We start from the raw sequence: 22955 nt of genomic DNA, 5'->3' as shown, positions 1-22955 counted from the left end.
GTACATAAAGAACATTATGGTATACTAAAGAAAATACAAGTATATACACAACTTGTACCCTCCGCCCTATATAGTTGACACATGGTACACCACCCATTTAGTGGAGACGTAGTGAGCAAATACATTAATCATGAACACAAATTACAAAATCGAGGCTACATTTATATACAAGAGGTACATGAATATCACAATATACAAAGGAAATTAAAGAATATATATAAATCATGATGTACCTTCAATAGTTTGTATTCCATTAGAGGTGTGTCTAATAATAATAAAAGCATAACCAATAATAAATAGAAAGAACAAAATACACAAAAAAACAAATGGCAATAATCCTGTAAGAGATTTGACATAGAGTATTAAAGGTATCTTCAGGTCGTGTCAGGGGATCAGGAGATCTATTCGCTGTAAAGGAATATAATATTCAGATGTATGTTGTCATTATATTCCCCTGAAACTAAGAATCCTTGTGTTTTGGTTCGCTGAGAATGAGCCCTTCATATCTACATAGGGAGCACGGAGGCCACCGTGTGTCTGCAGCAGCACAGAACGGACAAAGCTAACTGGCTCTAGAGAGGGTTTTATACGTTGTTACGTGAGCAGCAGAGGGCAAAACTTCTGTTGCTCTTAAAGTAGTGGTATTATGGTATGGCTGGCCTCTGAGCGAGGAAAACAGCGTTACCGTGGTTTTGCACTCTGCAACCACTCCACCAGATGCTGCCATGTCCTGTACACTGGAGCTTTAAATCTAATATCAAACTCCTCATTAAGGCCTTTAGGGGCCAAAGTGCCCAGTGAATGTATCCAGAAGAGTTGCAGGAACACAATGCTCCATCAGGTCACACCAACTATATAAGAATCCAATGGGAAGATTGTTATAATAATATGATAATAATAATAATATAATAATCTGCGCCCTGTGGTTTAGTTCAATTTGCAGACAAAACTCTACACGTGTGCAGTTTTACCAAAATAAAATACAGCGCATCTTCAAAAAACATGTCTCCATGGCAACAATATTCTACGTATGGTACTTCCTTCATGTTTACTGTCTTCTACACAGTATATATAAGGGCTCTTATAGCTGTGAGGTTGGTGGCTCCCTTTGAATTACTTTTCTTGCATCATTCTTTTGTTGATCCACAGCCGTTACTTTCGATTGTTATTTCAATCAAGACGGCGAGGAATTAAAGGACTCTTTGATGCACTGCGATGACCTTGTGCATATTGACGTATTAACACGTCAGTATTAATCCCAGGCAGCTCCCTCTGAGCCCTACAGAAGCTCTCAGTTGCTCCAAAGGTTCTGCCGCAAGATGACTGACGTTTTCTGTTCCCTCCTCTCTCTTTCTTCGCCCGTCAGTCGGAGGACATCGGAGCCTGCGCCCAGTTTGAGGCCAGCCGAAATGCCAGGAACATGATGCCGAGCGCCAGCTGTGGCATTTTCCCAGAATTCACCCTGAGAAAGCCCTCCTCGGAGACGGACATCGAGAACTGGGCGTCCAAGCACTTCAACAAACACACGCAGGTAGTGGAGGGGATTTGTGTTTCTAACGTGAACTTTTGTTGGTGTTTACGTCTTTAACTCTTTCCAAAATTGTCTCCAAAAATGTTGCGGAATATCTTGAAATTGTTTATTATCATATGTGTAAGTGTACTGCTTAACATTTCAGCTCATAAATCACATACTGTACAGATTAAAGCATTACTGTTGATGTCTAACTGGGTTACACTGCTTGGTTTCAGTTATCAGCTGATCACTAATCAGGTTTAGCTGCTCAAGGCATAATACATGAGTTGAGCCTGAAGGAAACAGCAGCTTGACAAAAACCTCTTAACACAAGGTCCATCTTGTTTCTGGCCTCAGAAACATGGAAGTGTGTTGAGATTTTTGGATGAAAAACATACGAGCTGATCTGATCTTTTGATTGAGGTTTGTATGAACATTTTGCCCATCCAGACCGAAATTCATCCAGAACCTCGTTTTTAATTACAACCAATTTCCCTCGTAAAACAGTTTAGGGTGGACAGGGGATCTATACACCACATAGAAGCAGTGGCGGGCTGTGCATTTTACGCCTGGGCCTTCTGTGCTGTCCTACTACAGTTGAACAGCTACGGTGCAGATACATTCAATTCAATTCAATTCAATTTATTTTTGTATAGCCCAAAATCACAAATTACAAATTTGCCTCAGAGGGCTTTACAATATGTACACGTTTGACATCTTCTTGTCCCGGGACCCTCACATCAGAACAGGAAAAACTCCCCAAAAACCCCTTTAACGGGGAGGAAAGAGGAAGAAACCTGTGGGAGAGCAATAGAGGAGGGATCCCTCTCCCAGGATGGACAGGCGTGCAATGATGTCATGTGTAGAACAGGATAGTGAATTACAACACATTCAATGTAATTACAGCACATTCAATGTATGACACAACCACGACAGGAGGCAAGACCTGGTCCAGGTAAACCCGGATACACAGGAACCTGTGAGGCGAGAAAGCACAGAGACTCTGGTGAAGAAGCAGGTCAATAATGTGCATTAATGGTATCGGTAGTATGAAATAGTAATGTGAGTAATAATAAAAGTGATATTAGCAGTTGGAGTCAGCAGGGCCATGGTAGGAGGAAGGACCAGGGTCCAGATGAAACCATGCTCCATGGAAACCTGTGAGGAGAGGAAGCACAAGGACTCCGGGGAAGAGACAAAATGAGTACCGTGCATTAATTGTATCGGTAATAGGATTAATAATCAGTACTGTGCATTAATGGTGTCGGTAATAGGATTAATAATGTTAATCAAGAAGATCGTAGTAGATGTCAGCAGGGCCATGGCTGGTTGAAGAACCAGTGTCCAGATAAAACTGCGGTCATCCTGTGAGGCGAGAAAGCACAAATACTCCGGGGAAGAAGTAAAGTTAGTAATGAGCATTAATGGGACATCAATGCATACAGACGGAGGTGAAGAAGAGGAGGAGAGAGGTGCTCAGTGTAGGAAGTCCCCCTGTAGTTTTTGCCTATACCAGTTTGTCCATGGGCCGGTCCAAGGCAAGCCAGAGCCAGCCCTAACTATAAAGCGCTAACTATAAGCACTGTCAAAGAGGAAAGTCTTAAGCCTACTCTTAAATGTGGTGAGTGTGTCTGCCCCCCGGACAGAGACGGGAAGCTGGTTCCACAGAAGAGGAGCTTGATAACTGAAGGCTCTGGCTCCCGTCCTACTTTTTAAGACTCTAGGAACCACAAGTAACCCTGAATCACTGGATCGCAACTCTCTAGTAGGGCAGTATGGTACTATAAGCTCTTTAAGATATGATGGAGCCTGACCAGTTCGGGCTTTGTAGGTCAGTAAAAGGATTTTAAATTCTATTCTAGATTTTACAGGGAGCCAGTGCAGAGAAGCTAATACAGGAGTAATATGATCTCTCCTCTTAGTTCTTGTTAGTACACGAGCTGCAGCATTCTGGATCAGCTGGAGAGATTTAAGAGACTTATTAGAGCAGCCTGAAAATAAGGAATTGCAGTAATCTAATCTAGAGGTAACAAATGCATGAACTAATTTCTCTGCATCGCTTTGAGATAGGATGTGCCTGATTTTTGAAATATTACGTAGGTGAAAAAAGGCAGTCCTAGAAATAAGTTTTATCTGAGAGTTGAAAGACAAATCCTGATCAAAGGTAACTCCAAGATTCTTGACGGTGCTGCTGGATGCCAGCGCAATGCCATCTAGAGAAACTATATCATTAGAGAACTGATTTCGGAGGTGTTCTGGGCCTAGTAGAATAACTTCAGTTTTGTCTGAGTTTAACATCAGGAAGTTGCAGGTCATCCAGGTTTTTATGTCTTTAAGACACGCTTGCAGTTTAGCAAGCTGGTTGGTTTCGTCCGGTTTGATCGATATATATAATTGAGTATCATCTGCATAACAATGAAAGGTTATAGAGTGTTTTCTGATAATATTGCCTAAAGGAAGCATATATAAGGTGAACAAGATTGGTCCAAGCACAGAACCTTGTGGAACTCCATAACTGACGTTGGTCCTCATTGAGGCTTCATCATTTACATAAACAAACTGAGATCGATCCGATAAATAGGATCCAAACCAGTTCAGTGCGGTTCCTTTGATGCCAATATAATGTTCCAGTCTCTGCAACAGGATGTAGTGGTCTATAGTGTCGAACGCAGCACTAAGGTCTAACAGAACAAGAACAGAGACGAGTCCTTTGTCTGATGCGATTAGAAGGTCGTTAGTTATTTTTACCAGAGCTGTCTCTGTGCTATGATGCTTTCTAAATCCTGACTGAAAATCCTCAAATAAACTATTGTTACACAGAAAGTCACATAACTGATTTGCAACTGCTTTCTCAAGGATCTTAGAGAGGAAGGGAAGGTTCGAGATCGGTCTATAGTTGGCCAACACCTCTGGATCCAGAGTGGGCTTCTTAAGAAGAGGTTTAATCACAGCTACTTTGAAGGACTGTGGTACATGACCTGTTACTAAAGACAGGTTGATGATATCTAATAAAGTTGTGCTAATTAATGGTAGCACTTCTTTAAGCAGCCTAGTCGGTATAGGGTCTAAGAGACAGGTGGACGGTTTAGATGTAAAAATTGTTGAAGTCAGTTTGTCAAGGTCGATGGGAGTAAAGCCATCTAAACATATATCAGGGTTTACAGCTGTTTCTAAGGTTACTCTATTTGTGGAAAGATCGGTCGAGGGCAGGAGATTATTAATGTTGTCTCTAATAATTATAATCTTATCATTAAAGAAGTTCATGAAGTCATTGCTACTGAGGTCTATAGGGATACTCGGCACAACAGAGCTGTGACTCTCTGTCAGCCTGGCTACAGTGCTGAAGAGGAACCTGGGGTTGTTCTTATTTTTCTCTATTAACAATGAGTAATAAGCTGATCTGGCATTACGGAGGGCCTTCTTATATGTCTTAAGACTGTCTCGCCAGAGTAACCGAGATTGTTCCAAGTTAGTGGAACGCCATGTTCTTTCAAGTTTTCGCGATGTTTGCTTTAATTTGCGGGTTTCAGGGTTATACCATGGAGCGAATCTCCTTTGTTTTACCAACTTCTTTTTTAAAGGAGCAATAGAGTCTAGTGTCCTTCTCAGTGAGCTTGTAGCACTGTCGACAAGATGATCAATCTGGGTCGGACTAAAGTTAGCACAGGAGTCCTCTGTCACATCGAAGCATGGTATTGAGTTAAATACAGACGGAATCGCTTCTTTAAATTGAGCTACGGCACCATCAGATAAACATCTAGTGTAGTAACTCTTGCTTAACGGTGTAAACTCAGTTAGTAAGAATTCAAAAGTTATTAGATAATGATCCGACAGAAGAGGGTTCTGTGGATAGACTATTAAATCGTCTATGTTAATGCCATAAGTCAGAACCAGGTCGAGAGTATGGTTAAAACAGTGAGTGGGTTTCTGTACATTCTGACAGAAACCAATCGAATCTAATAATGAAATAAATGCAGTACTGAGGCAGTTGTTCTCGACATCCACATGAATATTAAAGTCACCTACAATAATTACTTTGTCTGTTTTAAGGACTAGACTTGATAAAAACTGAAAAAATTCCGATAGAAATTCAGAATACGGACCCGGGGCCCGGTACACTATCACAAATACAACTGGCTGTATTGTTTTCCAGGTTGGGTGTGAAAGACTAAGAACCAAGCTTTCAAATGAGTTATAGTCTAGTTTAGGTTTAGGGTGTAATAATAGGCTGGAGTCAAAGATGGCTGCTACTCCACCTCCTCGGCCAGTGCCTCGAGGAATGTGAGTATTGATATGACTTGGAGGAGTTGATTCATTTAGGCTGACATATTCATCATTACTCAGCCAGGTTTCAGTAAGACAAAATAAGTCAATATGATGATCTGATATCAGCTCATTTACTAGTAGAGCTTTAGATGACAAAGATCTGACATTTAAGAGTCCACATTTAATTATCCTATTTTGTTGTACTGTTGCGGTAGTTTTAACTTGGATTAAGTTATTTTGTTTAACTCCTCGATCGTTTATTTTTGATTCAATTAATTTAAGTGGCCGTGGGGCAGACACAGTCTCTATGTGGTGTTGCGTGAGTAACTGCTCTAATGGAAGCTCAGAGGAGTGTGTAAGACTGCAACTCTGCTTCCTGGTCTGATCTCTGAGTTGTCATGCACCAGGTCCATACAGAAACTGGGTCAGATTTGCAGAGATGAGATCTGCTCCATCCAAAGTGGGATGAATGCCGTCCCTCCTAAGCAAACCAGGTTTTCCCCAGAAAGTGTCCCAGTTATCTATGAAGCCCACATTGTTTGCTGGGCACCACCAAGACAGCCAGCGGTGAAACGATGACATGCGGCTAAACATTTCATCATTGGTCAGATTCGGGAGGGGGCCAGAGAAAACTACGGAGTCCGACATGGCTTTTGCGTATGTACACACAGATTCCACATTCACTTTAGTGATCTCAGAGAGCCGTAGCCGACTGTCATTCCCGCCGACGTGAATAACGATCTTACTGTATTTACGGTTATCTTTAGCCAGTACTTTCAGGTAGGACTCAATGTCGCCTGCTCTGGCCCCGGGTATACATGTAACTGTAGCCTCTGGTGTTGCTAGCTTCACGTTTCTCAGAATAGAGCTACCTATGACCAGAACTCTGCTGGGTGCAGAAGACCCGTTTGTAACGCGAGGTGGCTGCTGGTGAGTCGAGTGCCTCGCCCCAGGTTTAAGCCTCCCGGGAGCAGTCACCCGGCCCCCCGGCTGCTCGGGGGCTGCAGGGAGACGGCTAGCGGGAGCCACGTCTGTTTGGGCCGCATCGGCTACGCCCGCAGTCACCAGCGTCTTAGCTTCCATGGTGCGGAGCCGTACTTCTATCTCGCTAAGCCTTGCATCTAACCGTTGAGCTAACGTTACCTCCGTCTGCGCCAACGAGTAGGGTTGAAGGGTAGCGGAAGCCCGGGAGGGAGTATTCTCCGTCAGGACTGCAAAATGGTTGGAGGTGGTTAACGGAAACTCCCCAGTTGGTTTTCTCAGGACGCCGCGGCGTACCACCTCCGTCCAGGATGGTTTCGGAGTGGAGCTATGGGTCGGGTCTATAGCAGGTCCTCTCAGCTCGTGGTCGGACGACCGACTACACTCCCCGTCCGCAGGGCCGGGTAGCCAGGGAATAGTGTCCGCAGTATCCGAGACCAGTTGAGATTGCATAGATGAGATATGCTTTGACTGGGCCGCTGCTACGGATACGAATCCGTCGATCAGCTGTTCTCTTTTCCGGAATTCAGACCTCAGGCGGAGAAAATCGTCCCTCAACTGTGAGTATGCGAGTTTGCAGTCTCCACACAGACCTGGCCAAGTGGCCATGTTGGAAGTTCCTGTTTCCGGTTTATTGCTAACATGAATCCGTGCATGACGAGACGCTGCGTCATTATCGGACAATGCATAGTCAAATCAACATAATTAACACAATGACAACCACAAAGTCATAAGAACCAGTCACATATATTGATATGACAACAAAGCATGACATATCAATCCAGCAAACCTGCAGCGGATCCACGCATTCCACCACACAAGAGCACGAGCCATTCAAATATTATTCATAAAAACGTTACTGCAGATGTAAAAAAACAAACGTAGTTTGTCACTTACCGAATTCTTTGTTGACAAAGAGTTTAATCCTAGTACATCGTTCCAGTTCCAGTAAGAAGTCCTTCTCGATTCATGGACGCCAGTGACAATCGAGCCTCCCCAGTTGTATTTCGCCGGTCTACGGCGGCCGGTTCGCAGCGGGGTATAAAAGGGTCTATAAAGGAAATGAGACAGTGAGTGGACTGCTTAGTTACTGACGTGGTGACACTGTAGGGGGGAGTAAAGGTTATGTATGCGTCTCGGAGAGACAGATGCATAATTTATACCTTTTTAACATCTGGCTAGAATGTGACTCAAACCACCTCACAAGCGGATTTCAATCCATCCAATCCGCCCAAGATGCATGAAGCCACTTCATGCCATGCTTTCAAAGCATTCCACATAATACAGCCTTCTACGTCTCAGGGTAAAAGGGACATTCCACCTGATGGATTTTATTTATTAGCATGAGAACAATCCAAGCAGATCAAATGGCATCTTTCCCGTGTGTCTGCCACTCCTCTCACCCTCTCTGCTGCTCTCTGCATCTTGTCTGTCTCCATCCCCCGGCTTGTTTTCTCAGGGTCTGTTCAGACGAAAGGTGTCCATCGCCAACATGCTGGCCTGGAGCAGTGAGCCCATCAAGAAGCCCATGATTGTGACCTCCGACCGCTCCGTGAAGAGGGAAGCGGTGGACATCTTTAAGCTCATTCAGACCTTCATGGGAGACCGCCGCGCCAAGGTCGACTCCCTCGCCGTGGCTCTGGAGGTCTGTGGAAAAGCCTGAACCACTCCGGTCTCCTCACACTCATTATCTTACTGACTCCTTCATGTCTCACCTTGGTGGGCCTCTGTAGTGGTTTGACTTTGCAATGATGTCCTTGGTCTGAACCTGACACTTCATCTTCAGGCATAGCTGCATTAGGACTCTAGTCTAGATGTCAGCTTCATTCTTCTTTGGGAACTAACTAGTATAGGATTCATACACAAGGGTTCTGCAGTGTCTGCAGATGACAAACTGAACCAGGATCACTACTGTCCTCTCTGCGGTACTGCAGATGTGTGCAGGAGGTTTCACAAGCTGTGTGTCCTTGTTCACTGTGTGACTTTGAGGGGAAGCTTTCTCTTCAGCCTCATTATTAAACTATGCATAGGATCGATACCAAAGGTTTACGTGCACACAAAAGATAAACATGGTGTTCCAAAACCAATACCAGTATCAGAACAATAAATCGGTGTGGAAATCAGCAGGAGGAGAGCTAGTTAACGTTAGCTGTCAGCTGTTAGCAGCTGGTGGTCAGCTCAGTAAATAACGGAGCTAACAGCTGTTAACTGAGGTTCCATTGAGTTACATTTTGATGCGTTCAAGCTCCATGCAGTGAAAATGATTATTGGGCAATGGTAGATTACATCATTATCAAAAGATATACAGTATATATATATACAGTATATGTGTGTGTTCAAATATAGTCTCAATAAATACGGTACAATGAGATGTTTTCACTGCAATATAAAATGGATATCAAAGAGGGATTTATGACTTGTTTAATTGTATCAAAACATCTCTAAAACAACGCCCTCACGCATCCTTGCACATTTCCTTTTCTAAATCACAACCAAGTTGAAGATGTGCGCATGCAGATGAGCTTCATATTCTTCCCACCACAATTATCCAAAAAATGGTCAATGCAAAATCCTTGATGAATATTGAGATACATATTGATCTTGTCGAAAACAGCAGAAGTGTTAAAGAGGCTGATGGCTGCAGCAGCTGTTATAACGCAGCTAGTCCAACGACTCCTGCAATGACATGGACGTAGAAGCAAACTTGCATTCATTGAGTTTTGTGGCCAATTTGGGCCAGCAGAACAAGTTGTACACACAACATTGACGTATTATCACCTTATCAGTTGATTGATGTGTTGGCAAACAGTTGCCTGTTGACATATCCAGCAGATCCAGAGCAACATTCTCAGTCAACCTGATGAATATAAGTCAGATATTCTCTCTCTTTTAGCTCTGTTTTTGGTCTCCACCAGCTCCTGAGAAATATATCTGTCTCTTTAGCTGCTCAATGCTCCATTATGTTCACCAGTTAGTTATCCATCCATCCATCCCTTTGGGTTCGGGGTCACATTGCGTATAGGGCGATTCATTACGCAGCCTGTGTAGTCAGCTAGAACTAAAACAGTTGGTTGGGTCAGAAGCAACATCAAGGCTTCTGAAGGTGAATTTGCAAAACAATTACTAATAAGAAGTACAATTAAGTTCAACAACAGCTTCCAAAATGGCCGGGAAGTTGAATCAACAGCCACAGTAACCTCTGTGCCCGTCTCCCGTCAGGTGGTGGTGCGCGGGTGGAGCAACCAGGGCCTGCGCGACGAGCTCTACATCCAGCTGTGTCGCCAGACCACAGAGAACTTCCGCTACGACAGCCTGGAGCGAGGCTGGGAGCTGATGGCCATCTGCCTGGCCTTCTTCCCCCCCACGCCCCGCTTCCACACCTACCTGGAGGGCTACATCTGCCGACACACAGACCCTCTCAACGACACCAAGGGTGAGGGGGCGGCACACACTCGTAGAGACGTTTTCATAGCATTTAAGGGTGGCGGTGAACTCAGTGCAACCATCGGACCGTTCCAATGTTCTTTGTGTGAGCTACTGGCCCAGATTGCTTCGAGGTATATTTTTGATATTCATGGTCTTCAGAGGATGGCCTCGAACCAAAATCCCCATTTGACCAGCAATTTGGTCCGTGATATTGTGTCACAAAAACATGTGTAAAAAGTTTGAAAGAAAACATAATTGCTGCCTGGATCGTTCCGTACAAACCAAGGACTGTGACACCTGTTAGTTTAAACTTCTTAAACTTTGGTTGAGGCTGGGAAATAATGGTGGTTTCGGTTTTATATTACATAATGGTTATTTATTATATAATATAAACACATTGTTTCATGTGCTTTAAGTCACTGTCACTATTATTCAAATGAGCAATAACTGAGATTTGTGGGCCACTTTGGGGGCTTATCATTCATTTGGGGTCCAACTTGTTATATTAGTAAAAAACCCATAATTCTTCTTTTTTTTGCTCTTGGAAATGAGTAGTACATTAACATACTATTTAGGAGACGGTCGGCTTAGTGGTTTGTTCTAACATATTGTGTGGTGCAATAAACACTGCAATCTCTAACAGATAGAAGGGTGTTTAAGAACCTTTTAAGACAACAATCTCACCTCAGGCTTCTGGAGCTTTTGATCATATCACATGATCTTCATCATTCTGAGCACAAGGACTTGTCGTCCATTTTGTCCAAAGTTCAAAGATCATTCTTCCCCTTGGCATGATCATTTGACACAACAAGGCCAATTTAGGAGCTGTGCTGGACGTCAACTCTTCTCGTTTTGTAGAAATGTTCTAGATAACTGAATCAGGCTGTGACTCTGTAGGTGACTAAAGAGATCAGAGAGGATTTCAGTCGATGTCTTGGACAGTGTGTCCCAGTCAAGATAACTCCCCCCATCTCAATGGGTCTCTTCCAACCAAAGATAACAGGAAAGCTGAATACTGCTTATTTTCTCACATTACTATCGCCACGCCACAAGCTCATCAGTGCAGCTACACAGATTCTGCATTTTTTTAAATGTTTTTCTTTTTAATATAAAGGGTGGGGTGGGGTATTGATTTTAGCGGCACTGAGGACAGTCTGTGGGCAACTCTAGGATGAGATATCAGATACCAGGGACACTGATACAGGTATACAATCCAACAAATCCCATGTAGAATATTAGTTCCAGTAGAAAGCTCTGTATTGACATGAAGGCCAACATGCAACATGTCAGCGACTAAATCACATCCCACAACCGTTGTCCTCGAGCAGGAGATGCAGTGAGAGACATCAGTATTTCAGTCTTAAATCAGCTACTGCGTTTCTGAGGTCTTCCTAATTCTGGTGCTCTGCTGCCCTCTAGAGGGATACAGAGTGAACAACAGATTACTGTCAACGTCTCGTATAGCACATGCTTTTGAGCTTGTCTTTGTTCTGTGAGTAGCTTTTTTCAAATAAATAATAAAGTTCATGAGCTCAGGAGCGGTTGTGAGGTTTAGTCACCGGAAACAGTGACTAAACGAAACAGAGCTACATCATGAAGAATGTAGACAGATATGGCAAATAGCATTTCAGTTACAAAGAAAAAGCGTAAAAAGAAACAATTTATGTTTGAAATATTGAAGTATTGACCACATCGGCTTCATTCTTTACTTGATTGCTTTAAGCTTTTAAAATGAGAGCAAAATATCAAATTGTTAGTTTTGATATAACCATCTTAACTCACGGTCCACTTGAAAAAAAGAGAGTAAGTTGACTTTAAAAACTATTTTGTCAGTCCTGTTCCCAAGTTTTATAACATATTTATTCTTATTTTCACAATAAAGCTGAACTCTAAAAATGATTAATCAGCTTTGATACATTTAATTTACTCATCATGTATGACAAGAACAAGTGTTTTTTATATGGATACAGTCTAAGGTAATATTTATTGATAATAATAATAATTGGTAATCATTACATGTCATGTATAATGAATGTCTGTGTGAACAACAATCTCATAAGTGTTGCTATGCAAAAACACTCTGAGAACAAACGTGTTCAGGGACTGCTTGGCTGAACATTAGAATTAAAAGTGGTTATCTGGTTCATGACTCATGGCTCTTCTCTGCAGGCTGCTTCACCTTTGACCCTGTGCTTATTAACAAATTCCAACTTCCTGCACTGAAGGAAGCTGTTTCTGTTGAACCAGTATATACATGCAGACAATGACAAAACAGGAAATCTTCTAATGGCGTAAATATGTCGTATTTTCTCTGTTTTCTTCAGGAGTGGCCATTAGCAGCTATGCTAAATACTGCTACAGGAAACTGACAAAAGCTGCTCTGACTGGTGCCAAGAAGGTAAATGTCTTCATGTCGTTGTTTCTGCTGCCTATCAAATGACATAACTTATTTTCTTGATGTTAGTGTATAGTTTCTTGTTGTAAATAAATCCCATGTTTGTGCTGCTCACAAACAGCTCACTTTTTTTTTTTAAAGACTGTTATTTCCTAAAACAGCTGGTCACTAGTTTTCAGCAAACGTTGCTCAAACAGGAGAAAAATTGTTGATTTGTTTGGGACTATTTTGAGCAGCGGATGAATCCACATTTGGTGCTCCAGTGAGTATTTGCATGTGGGATTGAGTCAAAATAAACTAGTGTGTGTGGAAGTCTTTAGACAACAATGGAGCTCTGTGGCTCAGAGGAACACGATCTCTCAGGCTTTGATACACACACAATACTTGTTACTAGAATCGCTTCTTTGCTGGTTCGGGTTTAGTTTGACTGTGTCCATAATCCTCTAGTTGTTGGTGTGTCCCAACATGCAAATACACGTTTAGTACTGTCAGGAGGAGGTAATATACTGTATGTACACGGAAGCATGAGTAGTTAGACTGCCCCCAGTATCCGGCATGCAGCGAGCAAATTGAAGAGAGTCCCACCTGCAAATACCACGTATTTTGTGTGTGTGTGTGTGTTGCTTGATTGATTGATTTTATTTGATGATTAAAAAACCCACTTATAACACTGCAATGCAGTTATTGCAAACATTAACAATCACAGAGGATGAAAACACGTTGAATCCAGAAGGCTTATTTCTTTGGTGGTCCTCCAGTATGAGACTGAACTCACCACAAGTAAGTGAGCAGCATCTTCATTTTTCCACCATCACCAACAAACCCTGTTGGAGCAGTTTCATGTAACTATGGCAGAAACTAGAAGCTCTGTGGATTATCTTGAGTAACCGGATCACTATTTCTGGAAGGAGACATTGCCGTTGAGTTTTTTGATATTGCATGTCACATCTCTATGGCCGATATCTCCAACACTAGGCGACTCACCAAAACGATCTAGATTGAATAGCAATACTTCAGGTAAGAGGAAAAAAATACGTTGATTTTGGGGTGTACTGTCCCTTTAAGCTTTTTAAAATGTGCAGGGTGGAGATGTATGCATTGGTGAACTTAGAGTATATAACCCTTATCAATTGATTTGGAGCCTTAGTGGGTTTTAAAGTGTTGTGATGCTCCAGAACATCAGGAGATGGCAGCGTATTCGCAATGACTTTGAACCAGAGCTCCAGGTGTGAAGAATTGATCTGTCCAGGAAGCGTTTCTGGCTACAAACCTAATTCTTGGATTCTTTGTGTTGAGGGCTTTTAAAAGCTATATTTCCCGTTGATTAATAACTCAAATCTAAAATGCAGCTAAGGTGCTTTCACACTGTCCTCAGCAGGCAGCAGCCTGTATGTGTAGCATACATGCTAACATGTACATGTTGGTGCCAGAATGTCAGCAGGTCGCTGACGGAGATCGTTTGTCACTTTTAGGACTCCACAGTGTTTGACTGCAGTTAACCTGCTCACCTCTAGCAGCACACTGTGTTCTGTGGCTGGACCAATGCATCCACTGACATCTCTATATGTGACTTTCCTCTCCTCCCGCTGCTTTCTGACCCACATCCTTCAAGTATCCACGCTGCCCTTCACCTGCCCCGCTGTATTAACATGAACTCTCTCTCTTCAGGGCCTACAGAAGCCCTGTGTGGAGGAGATCAAGCACGCCAGAAACGCCATCTTCAGTCCCTCCATGTTTGGCTCCTCCCTGGATGAGGTGATGGCGCTGCAGAAGGAGCGCTACCCTGACAACCAGCTGCCCTGGGTGCAGACCCGCCTCTCCGAAGAGGTTCTGGGTCTCAACGGAGACCAGATGGAAGGCATCTTCAGGTGAGTGGAGGAGACAGACGGGACTGTGAGTCGAACAGAAAGGAGAGGACTATGTGGGGCTTTCATTGGAAATCAGATGTCAGTGTTCACAGTTGGAGTTTCTCCTGTGGTTTCTCACAGGCAGCATCTAAACTTATAATGCCGCGGAAGCCTTAATTTATGACGAGTCGATTCCAACCATTGAAACCACTGTCCTGTGTGACATAAACCGCTCAGTTCCAGTTCTCTCCTTCACTGTCAGCAGGGTTTTTGAGTTTTTTTCTTTACTACAACTATGTAGAGATCAGAGGTACAAATACATATAGAGAGGAGACCAGGCGGAGACGGTAAAAGGTGAAGGGCGCTGAAGTGTAACAAGCTTGTGACCTTTGACCTCCAGGGTACCGGGGGACATAGATGAAGTCAATGCCCTCAAGCTGCAAGTGGATCAATGGAAAATCCCCACAGGGCTGGAAGACCCGCACATCCCAGGTAAACACACACACACACACTGAGATCACTGCTGGTCTACAGCGGACCTGGTTCTGGTTCCACACTGCTGCCACTCACAGGAAAGCTGCTGTCATGGACATGAGGTGAATAAGTTGAATGCTCTCACGCGGCCCCGTGTGTCCCCAGCGTCTCTGCTCAAGCTCTGGTACAGGGAGCTGGAGGAGCCGCTGATCCCCCATGAGTTCTACGAGGAGTGCATCAGTCACTATGACAACCCGGAGGCCGCTGTCAACGTGGTGCTGGGCCTGCCGCACATCAACAAGCTGGTGCTCTGCTACCTCATCCGCTTCTTACAGGTAACACACACACACACACACAGAGTGTTATTCCACAGCCTCTACTGAATTTAATCCTAAAGCAAAGACACAGCCCTACATTAATATCATTACTTACTTAGACATTGTGTTAGTGACATCGTAACAATATTAATGTCAACATTAAGTCATGACTTTTTACTCTTGCTTACTTTTATTAAATTACTAAAGCGAAAACACTGGAGCTGAGGTGGGACAGGACTCCTGTCAATCAAACAAACACGTCCCCAAATGTTCCTTTTTTTAATTTAACTGAAACAGTTTAAGGACACCCCACCCCCACCCAAAAAGAAAAAAGGGGAACCTGAAGTGAAACAAATAACAACTGATAGAGTCCTCATTACTTCTCATCTGAGACTGGTTTCCTTAATGTGTCGGTTGAGCCTAACTGTGAAAACCAGTATTTTCCCACTTCCCTCTAGTGGTATCAGTTTTGGTTTTCTTTGCCTCCACTGCAATACAAAAGAAGTGAATGGAATGTTTGTCAACAGCATTAAGTACTTTCTACCAAAGTAGACATAGTTCCTATTAAAACTGTTTTCATACGACCCTCCCAACAAACTCACCAAGCTGTCTGCCTGCGTAGCAGTGGCAATGTACTCAGTGATGTGTGTACTGGTATATCCTTACCAGTACAGTATTAGCTGCTAGCTGTTAGCGAAACAAACCCTCAAATACAATAAAAGTGAGCAAACTGTTTCTTAGCATATTGTATGCAAAACCATCTTTGTTTCAATGCTGGTATGTTAGCATTAGCCAAACTAATGCTAATCAACGCTGAACAAATGCTCACGATAGATATGGTTCAGATCAAAATGGCTGAAGTAAACCCCAGCAAACTTTAAACAATAAAATGTCTATGAAATGTCTTGAATCTGACATGAGGCCACCTCTAGACTCCTGTGCTTTGCATTGCGTGTGTTCAGGTGTTTGCCCAGTCTGCCAATGTGGTCATCACCAAGATGGATGTGAACAACCTGGCCATGGTCATGGCCCCCAACTGTCTGCGCTGCCAGTCTGACGACCCCAGGGTGATCTTCGAGAACACCCGCAAGGAGATGTCCTTCATCCGCGTGCTCATCCAGCGGCTGGACACTAGCTTCATGGACGGAATCCTATAGCCCCCCCACCACACACGCAGACACACACACACAATCCATACTTTAGCCTCCCCTACGCTCCCTTTAACCCTCTCCATGACAGGCCCACACACACTCACCCGGCACAGGATTACGTACACACACACACATTGTTGCCGCTGGGTGAGCACCTTGCCGCTCCGTTTACTTTTCTGGAACTAACAAAACTGCCTTGTTTGGAGTTTCACCACAGTACATTTTGAGTTGAACCAGCTGTTTTCTTTTTCTATTTCTGTAGATGTAGTCCTTTAATTGACATTTACATACACCAGTATTGGAGTTCCAAGGTTTTCATATGCTTACAGTACTGTGTGTGCCTTCACATACATTAATACCGTGTACACGTACAGAATGAAGGAATTAGCAGGGATCTCATCATTTCAGCAGATACGTGTTCTTTGTCACTGGCACACTCAGATTTCAGGACCTGAAGGTTCATTTTAAATCCAGCTTCTTTGTTTTCTATGAACTGCTTGTGATCTTGGTTTTCCCCTGCTTTAACACACACACACACTGGCACACAGAAATTGACACACGCATATCAGCTCATGCACACATGTACGTGGAAAGTCTTGCCCCCGGGATTCCCCCTTCTGCGGTGTAACACACCATCTACTGCAAAGCAAGAATCATCAGCGAGACGAATGATGCGTTAATTTAAACATATATTGTACCCACGTTCTGCCAGTCTCTCACACGTACACTGGCCAAGCAATGCATTCAGAGGGTTCGGCACCAGATTTCCACAAGATGTAAAGCCTAACTGCACCAGGCGGTCTGTACGTCTCAGACACCAGGTGTAAAGGTGAAGCTGCGTCCACGTTTTACACTGCCACTATTTAGTAGATGGGATCCTGCCTCAAGATGGCGAACTTGGCGCCGTCTCAATGGGCCAGAATGTAGCCTGCCAGCAGCCAGACTTTAAACAGGTGTAACTGTAAAGGAAGACAGCGATACGATGACATAGCTCTGTTGGCCGCTTAGCCATCAGAACGGCACCACCATATCACCCCTAGTTGTGTTTTGACTTTAAGGCTCCAACACTTCCTCCATGTTGTGTTTGCAGACATGTAAGCATAGACTGGGTTCGAATTTTCCTTCTAGAAAGTATGAAGTGAACACAACATAATGTCTTAAAAAGCATTGAATTTAGTTTCCCCCGAAAGGCCTAAATTCATCTTACATCTAATTTAGAAAAATCTATCATAGTGTAATATAAAAGTCGAATATATATTGTAGGGCCCTGATCAGACAGAGCACGTTTTGCAGTTTGCTGCTGCTTCTTTATTTTATTGTTGCTCAGCAACCAACGAAAAAGTGAAGACAAACTATGAAATGTACGCTACAAAATAGTTAATAGTACACAACTTACCTGTACTGCACTAATTCTTGAACCCTAACCCTCAGATCACAGTAGCTATGGTTAGTAAAGTCATATAGCTCCGGGTATCCAGCAAGAGTCACTACAACGAGGAAACAAGCGTGAATGAAGTTGGGCACTTTTCCGCTCTGTGTTTTGAATTACTTGAACACTCAAGGTGTTCAGGGCGCTCGTGTAGAAACCTGAGGCGCTCAGCAACTGAACAGCAGCGCACAAAGCCCTTCACTCTCATTTAAAAATAGTTACAAAAAGTCTCCCCCAGGATGCTAAAGCGCTGATAAACGATTGATACGTCTGGAGAAGTTACACCCAGAGACTGTAAGTGGGATCGTTTCAAAAAGTGGCCATTGGCTTGTGCTGCCTGTGGAGTTTCAGTCAGCACCATCACACCTGTAACAAACTCTACAGTAAAGTGAAGAAGTTCATCAGCTCATAACGGGAAAGTGTCAATTTAAAAATGAATCTATAATTGGTTAATCCAAGCCATTCATCTTGTGACGCTTTTCTTTATGTTCCTTGTTATTATTAAGTGTTTCCTGGAAATAGTGACAAAAATATAATCATGAATAATTCTACACACATTGCCCCATGTGTGTTTGTTTCCATGTTACTTTCATATCTAATATGACAGAGAAACAGGTCTTACATTGCATTCTATTTGCTATTAAAAAGGTCTTCAAAAGTACGAACCCTGACAGAAACCCTGTTCATAGATCTGTAAACGTTGCATACGAACACTTTTCACATACTACATTTACATACTACTAGCACTGCATGTCGTACTCTCCATAATATTAGTACATAGGACAGAATGAAGAATTTGGACACAGGTATACATGTAAGCACACTACTTAAACGTCTTATCATATGGACCATAATTTAAAAAAAACTCCTAATCTAAAAATTCTAAAAAGTCTCCTACTAATTTTGAGTCAATGTCTCCCACTAGGCCAAAAGGACTTCAGAAGTATCATCAAAGCTGGCTGTTGCATCCGAATAAAATAAAATGCTAACACAATACAATGAGTACAGCTAACTAAAATTGAACTGGCTATATGCTGCTTATTTGTATTGGCATACTTGTTAATTAAACTGGTGCAGGAATTGTGGAACTCAGAGTGAAGTCAATGCGGAAGTGTCTTAAAACCTGCATTCTCTCTACTGACCAGCAGGGGGCGACTCCTCTGGTTGTATGGAAGTCTATGAGAAAATGACTCTACTTCTCTCTTGATTTATTACCTCAGTAAACATTGTAAACATGAGTTCATGGTCTCAATCTCCAGTTTCAAGTCTTCTTCAATACAGCATGATGTTCATTTAGTAACTTATGGTCCATTTAGAGTCAAACAGACCATACAGCAGAGTATGCTTTAGGGCGGGGCGTACTGTGATTGACAGGTCGATGTAGCTACCAGAGTCGTATACTAGATACTGTATATATATATTCTACACATGGTAACTTAAAAAACAACATGGCGACAGCCATAATCCAAGACGAGGCTTCATAAAGGCAGTCCACAAACCTATAGGTGACTTCGTCTACTTCTATTCAGTCTATGTATGGATCGTGGTAGTGCTATTACAGTACCATGAGTGTTAAATACTGTGCAGAATCGTAACTGCTATTGTTATCTAGCATCTGTTATCGTTATCTACAGTCTTGTAATCAATCTTCAGCATTGGGTAATCTTGAGGAAATCTGGTCATGTCTATCCACTCCGTCCATAGTACTCGGTGCTGTCCAGTTGACCATAGCCCTCCTGAATCCATGAACAACAGCGGTATAGGGGTAAAAGCAGCACTGCCAATAAGGCCCCGTGCATAACGTTTAGACACAGCACAGCATGCTCGTACTTCCCGGGAGGGATTCAAGAAGTGCCAGCTCCCCCACAAAATACCCCCCAGGGCCCATCCTCTCACCCCACCTGACCCCACAGAGCAAGTCCACCACCACCACCACTGATCCCCAACAGGCCTTTCTGCTCACTAATGATTTATGAATGTTTCTACCCGCTTGTCTGTCTGTCTGTCTGTCATTGTTTACAAAACGTACCTGTCTCTTTGCATCCATATGGTCTTTGTCTACGAGCAAGTACTGTTGTTTATTGTACTCATTTGAGATTTTTGCGGTATTTAACAGAATTTCTATGTTTTTTAACCCATTCTTTTTATATGATTTAATTTATTCATATTTATTTGAGGAGATTTCCTTAATGCCTTCTGAAGCTATTGTATCGTAGGCTCCAGTGTGCGTATGTGTTTTTTGTCAAAGCACGAGTGTGTGTACGTGTATGATTGCGTGGATGTGCGATCGACTCGTTTTCGATATGGTAGGCACATACGTCTTGATGTGTGACCGTGAATCCTGCTGTACCAGTTTGATTCATTTGGGGGTTTTGTGTGATACAACTGAAAGAACGATTGCGAATGCTCCATGGAGACACACAAACACACACAAACACACATTGGGACCATCCTGAAACAACACTGACTTCCACCTTAAAGGTCCAGATGACACTCTCTCACAGTTCATCTTTAGCCAAATCAGCCTTTTTTTTTTCTTTGTGAAGAGACTGTGATGAGTGTCGCTCTCTGTGTGTGTGTGTGTGTGTGTGTGTGTGTGTGTGTGTGTGTTTGTGTTATGTGCATCTCACTCACTCTGACATTGACCTGCCTCCACATAGATAACATGTACATTGACACTGTACAGACTTTGTAAAAATAAGTATATAGGGAAGCAAGAGAAGAAACAGCACCATATGTAACAGTGGAAATTACCGTGGAAGTTGTTGTAACAGGGTGGGTTTTTTTCATTTTTCTTTCCCTCCCCCAAGTCTTGTCAGTGTAACTTTTTCTCACATTGAAAGAAGTTTAAAAAGTGGCAATTTACACCCATCTCCAAACAGTCTGTGGACTACACAGGTTTCCACTCATAATCCATGCAAGTGCCACAAAGTTTTTTTAAGCCCCGATATCTGTAACTGTACATCCGATTCATACTTCAAAAATAAGTGATTTGTCTGGAGGAATCCGCAGGATATTTTTAAACCAGAAATTTGCAGAGGAAGATGCCTTGATGTGTCATATCCAGAATACTGGAATAAACTTTCCCGGGGAGGCTGAGCAGTGTGATACCCTGATAAATACCACCTGTCCCGGTCTGCCACTCCACAAGCACTGTCCCCGACCTCCATTGGACACTAAAGGTGCGTGTCACGGAATTCAAGGGGTCGAATTTCATCCACCCCTGGCGGGTTGCTGCCGAAGAGCTTTTTTGACGACCTCAGCAACCTGTGCCAGGAATATGGATGTCTTCCCCCAAGATTTCAAACTCTGCCTCCTCCGTGGAGGACATGTGGTCGGGTTCAGGAGTTCCTCACAGTGCTCTTTCAACTGCTTGCCAATATCCCCAGTATGGGTCTGCAGTTCTGTCCTGCTGAACACAGCCTGAGCTATTTCCCTTCTGGGTCATCCAAAAGTTCATCAGAACTTCCTTGAGGCCAACCAAAAGTCCTTCTTCATAGTTTCCTTGAATTCCTCTCATACTGGGGTTTTTGCTTTGACAACCACTGCAGCCCTTCTGTCCAACCTGTACCTGTCTGCTGTTTGCAGAGACCCCTGGGCCAGCTAAGCCTGAAAGGCCTCCCTCTTCATGGAGAATGGAGGCTTTGAATATGTCCCGTTTGGATTCCATGTCCCCATCCTCCCCTAGGATTTACGAAAAGTTCTTTCGGAGGTGGGAGTTGAAGACCTCGCGGACAGGGTCCACAGCCAGTCGTTCCCAGTACACCCTCACGACTTGTTTGGGTTTACCAGGTCTTTCTGGCAGCCTCCTCCGCCATGTAATACAACTCAACACCAGATGGCGATCAGTGACAGCTCTGCTCCTCTCCCCACCCGAGTATCCATGAGATCAGATGATGAAACCACAAAGTCGCTTGCGATCTATGGCCAAGAACGATCTGGTACCTACTACCTAGTACACTTATTGAACTGCCCAATGCTCGAACATGGTGTTTGTTATGGACAATCAATGACTAGCACAGCATTCCAACAACAGAGCACCACTTGGGTTCAGATCAGGCAGGCCATTCTTCCCAATCCTCCCCGTCCAGGTTTCTCCATCGTTGCTCACATGTGCGTCCCCCACCAAAACTAGAGGTCCCAGTTGACGCCCTTTCCAGGACACCACCCAGACACTTTAAGAAGGCTGGGTACTTGCAGTTCCCCCTGGGGAAAATTCTTACACACAGCCGTGAGCTCGTGTGTATTCCCACACCCGACCGGCACCTCTCACCCTGAGCAACTCCGACCCTTTCCAAGAGTTTGGTTCCAGACCCAGTGCTATGTGTGGAGGTGAATCCAACTATATCTAGTTGGTACTGCTCCACCAGCTCTTGTTCCTTCCCAGACAGAGAGCTGACATTCCACAGCCATAGTGCCAGTTTTGAGATGCCAGGTGTCAGCACACTTAGGTCCACGTTTTTACCCTGCCTCCCAGCTCACAATGCACCCAACCCCAATGCCTATCCCTGTGAGCGGTGGGCCCACATGGGGGCGGCTCCATATAGATTTTTCGGGCTGTGCCCGGCCGAACCCCGTGTGTCAATGCCGGCCATCAGAAGCTTGCCGGCGAGCTCCACTCCCAGGTCTGGCTCCAGAAGGGGGACCCGGTTTCTCTTTTCCGGACGAGGTGCTGCAACTCTTTGGGGTTGATTCATATAGGGTCATATAGGTGAATTACTTTTGGTCTGGCCCCTGCCTGCGAAGGTTAACCACCATTTTCCTATAATCCAACTAGCTGTCCTGTCCTCATAGTGGGGTTGCCAGGTTTAAACACTGCCCTAACTGTACACAAAATGCAGGTGACCCTTAGATGACTTGGTGACTAACAAGATACAATGTGTGAACTACACAAGTAAGTGAACTGGGTTACCACTTAGCTTCCCGTCCTCTAACAGAGACATTGAACAGGCCATCCTGTGCCATCTGCAGCTGTCAACTTGCTAGTTTGCGACGGCAGTTTAAAAAGTATTAAACTCATTATGATCTGTTTTTTACATGAAGGTGAGCTCATCTGTTCAGACAGCCAATCGTTTCTTAGAGAACATTCCTATAAGAAAAAAAATCAACAGAACAACCCTGTCCCTCATTCGACAACTTCTTAATTAGGTATGAAC

General features: G+C 43.6%; 1 protein-coding gene across 1 annotated transcript in view; it reads left to right on the top strand.

The window, feature by feature from the left end:
• The window catches only part of arhgap39 (Rho GTPase activating protein 39), a gene marked incomplete at its 5' end in the record, with an annotated part of 56606 nt that extends 40151 nt beyond the window's left edge, over positions 1-16455 (top strand). The window contains 8 exons of the mRNA XM_079267645.1: positions 1367-1531; positions 8220-8405; positions 9980-10193; positions 12511-12584; positions 14250-14449; positions 14829-14920; positions 15068-15237; positions 16182-16455. Coding sequence (XP_079123771.1) covers positions 1367-1531; positions 8220-8405; positions 9980-10193; positions 12511-12584; positions 14250-14449; positions 14829-14920; positions 15068-15237; positions 16182-16376 — 1296 coding nt within the window. The 3' untranslated portion in view covers positions 16377-16455. The remainder of the gene's footprint in view (positions 1-1366; positions 1532-8219; positions 8406-9979; positions 10194-12510; positions 12585-14249; positions 14450-14828; positions 14921-15067; positions 15238-16181) is intronic.
• Positions 16456-22955: the final 6500 nt, after the last annotated feature.

The sequence above is a fragment of the Melanostigma gelatinosum genome (genome assembly GCF_949748355.1).
Source record: "Melanostigma gelatinosum genome assembly, chromosome: 4".
Lineage (NCBI taxonomy): Eukaryota > Metazoa > Chordata > Actinopteri > Perciformes > Zoarcidae > Melanostigma > Melanostigma gelatinosum.
This window is presented reverse-complemented; position numbering and strand designations above follow the sequence as displayed.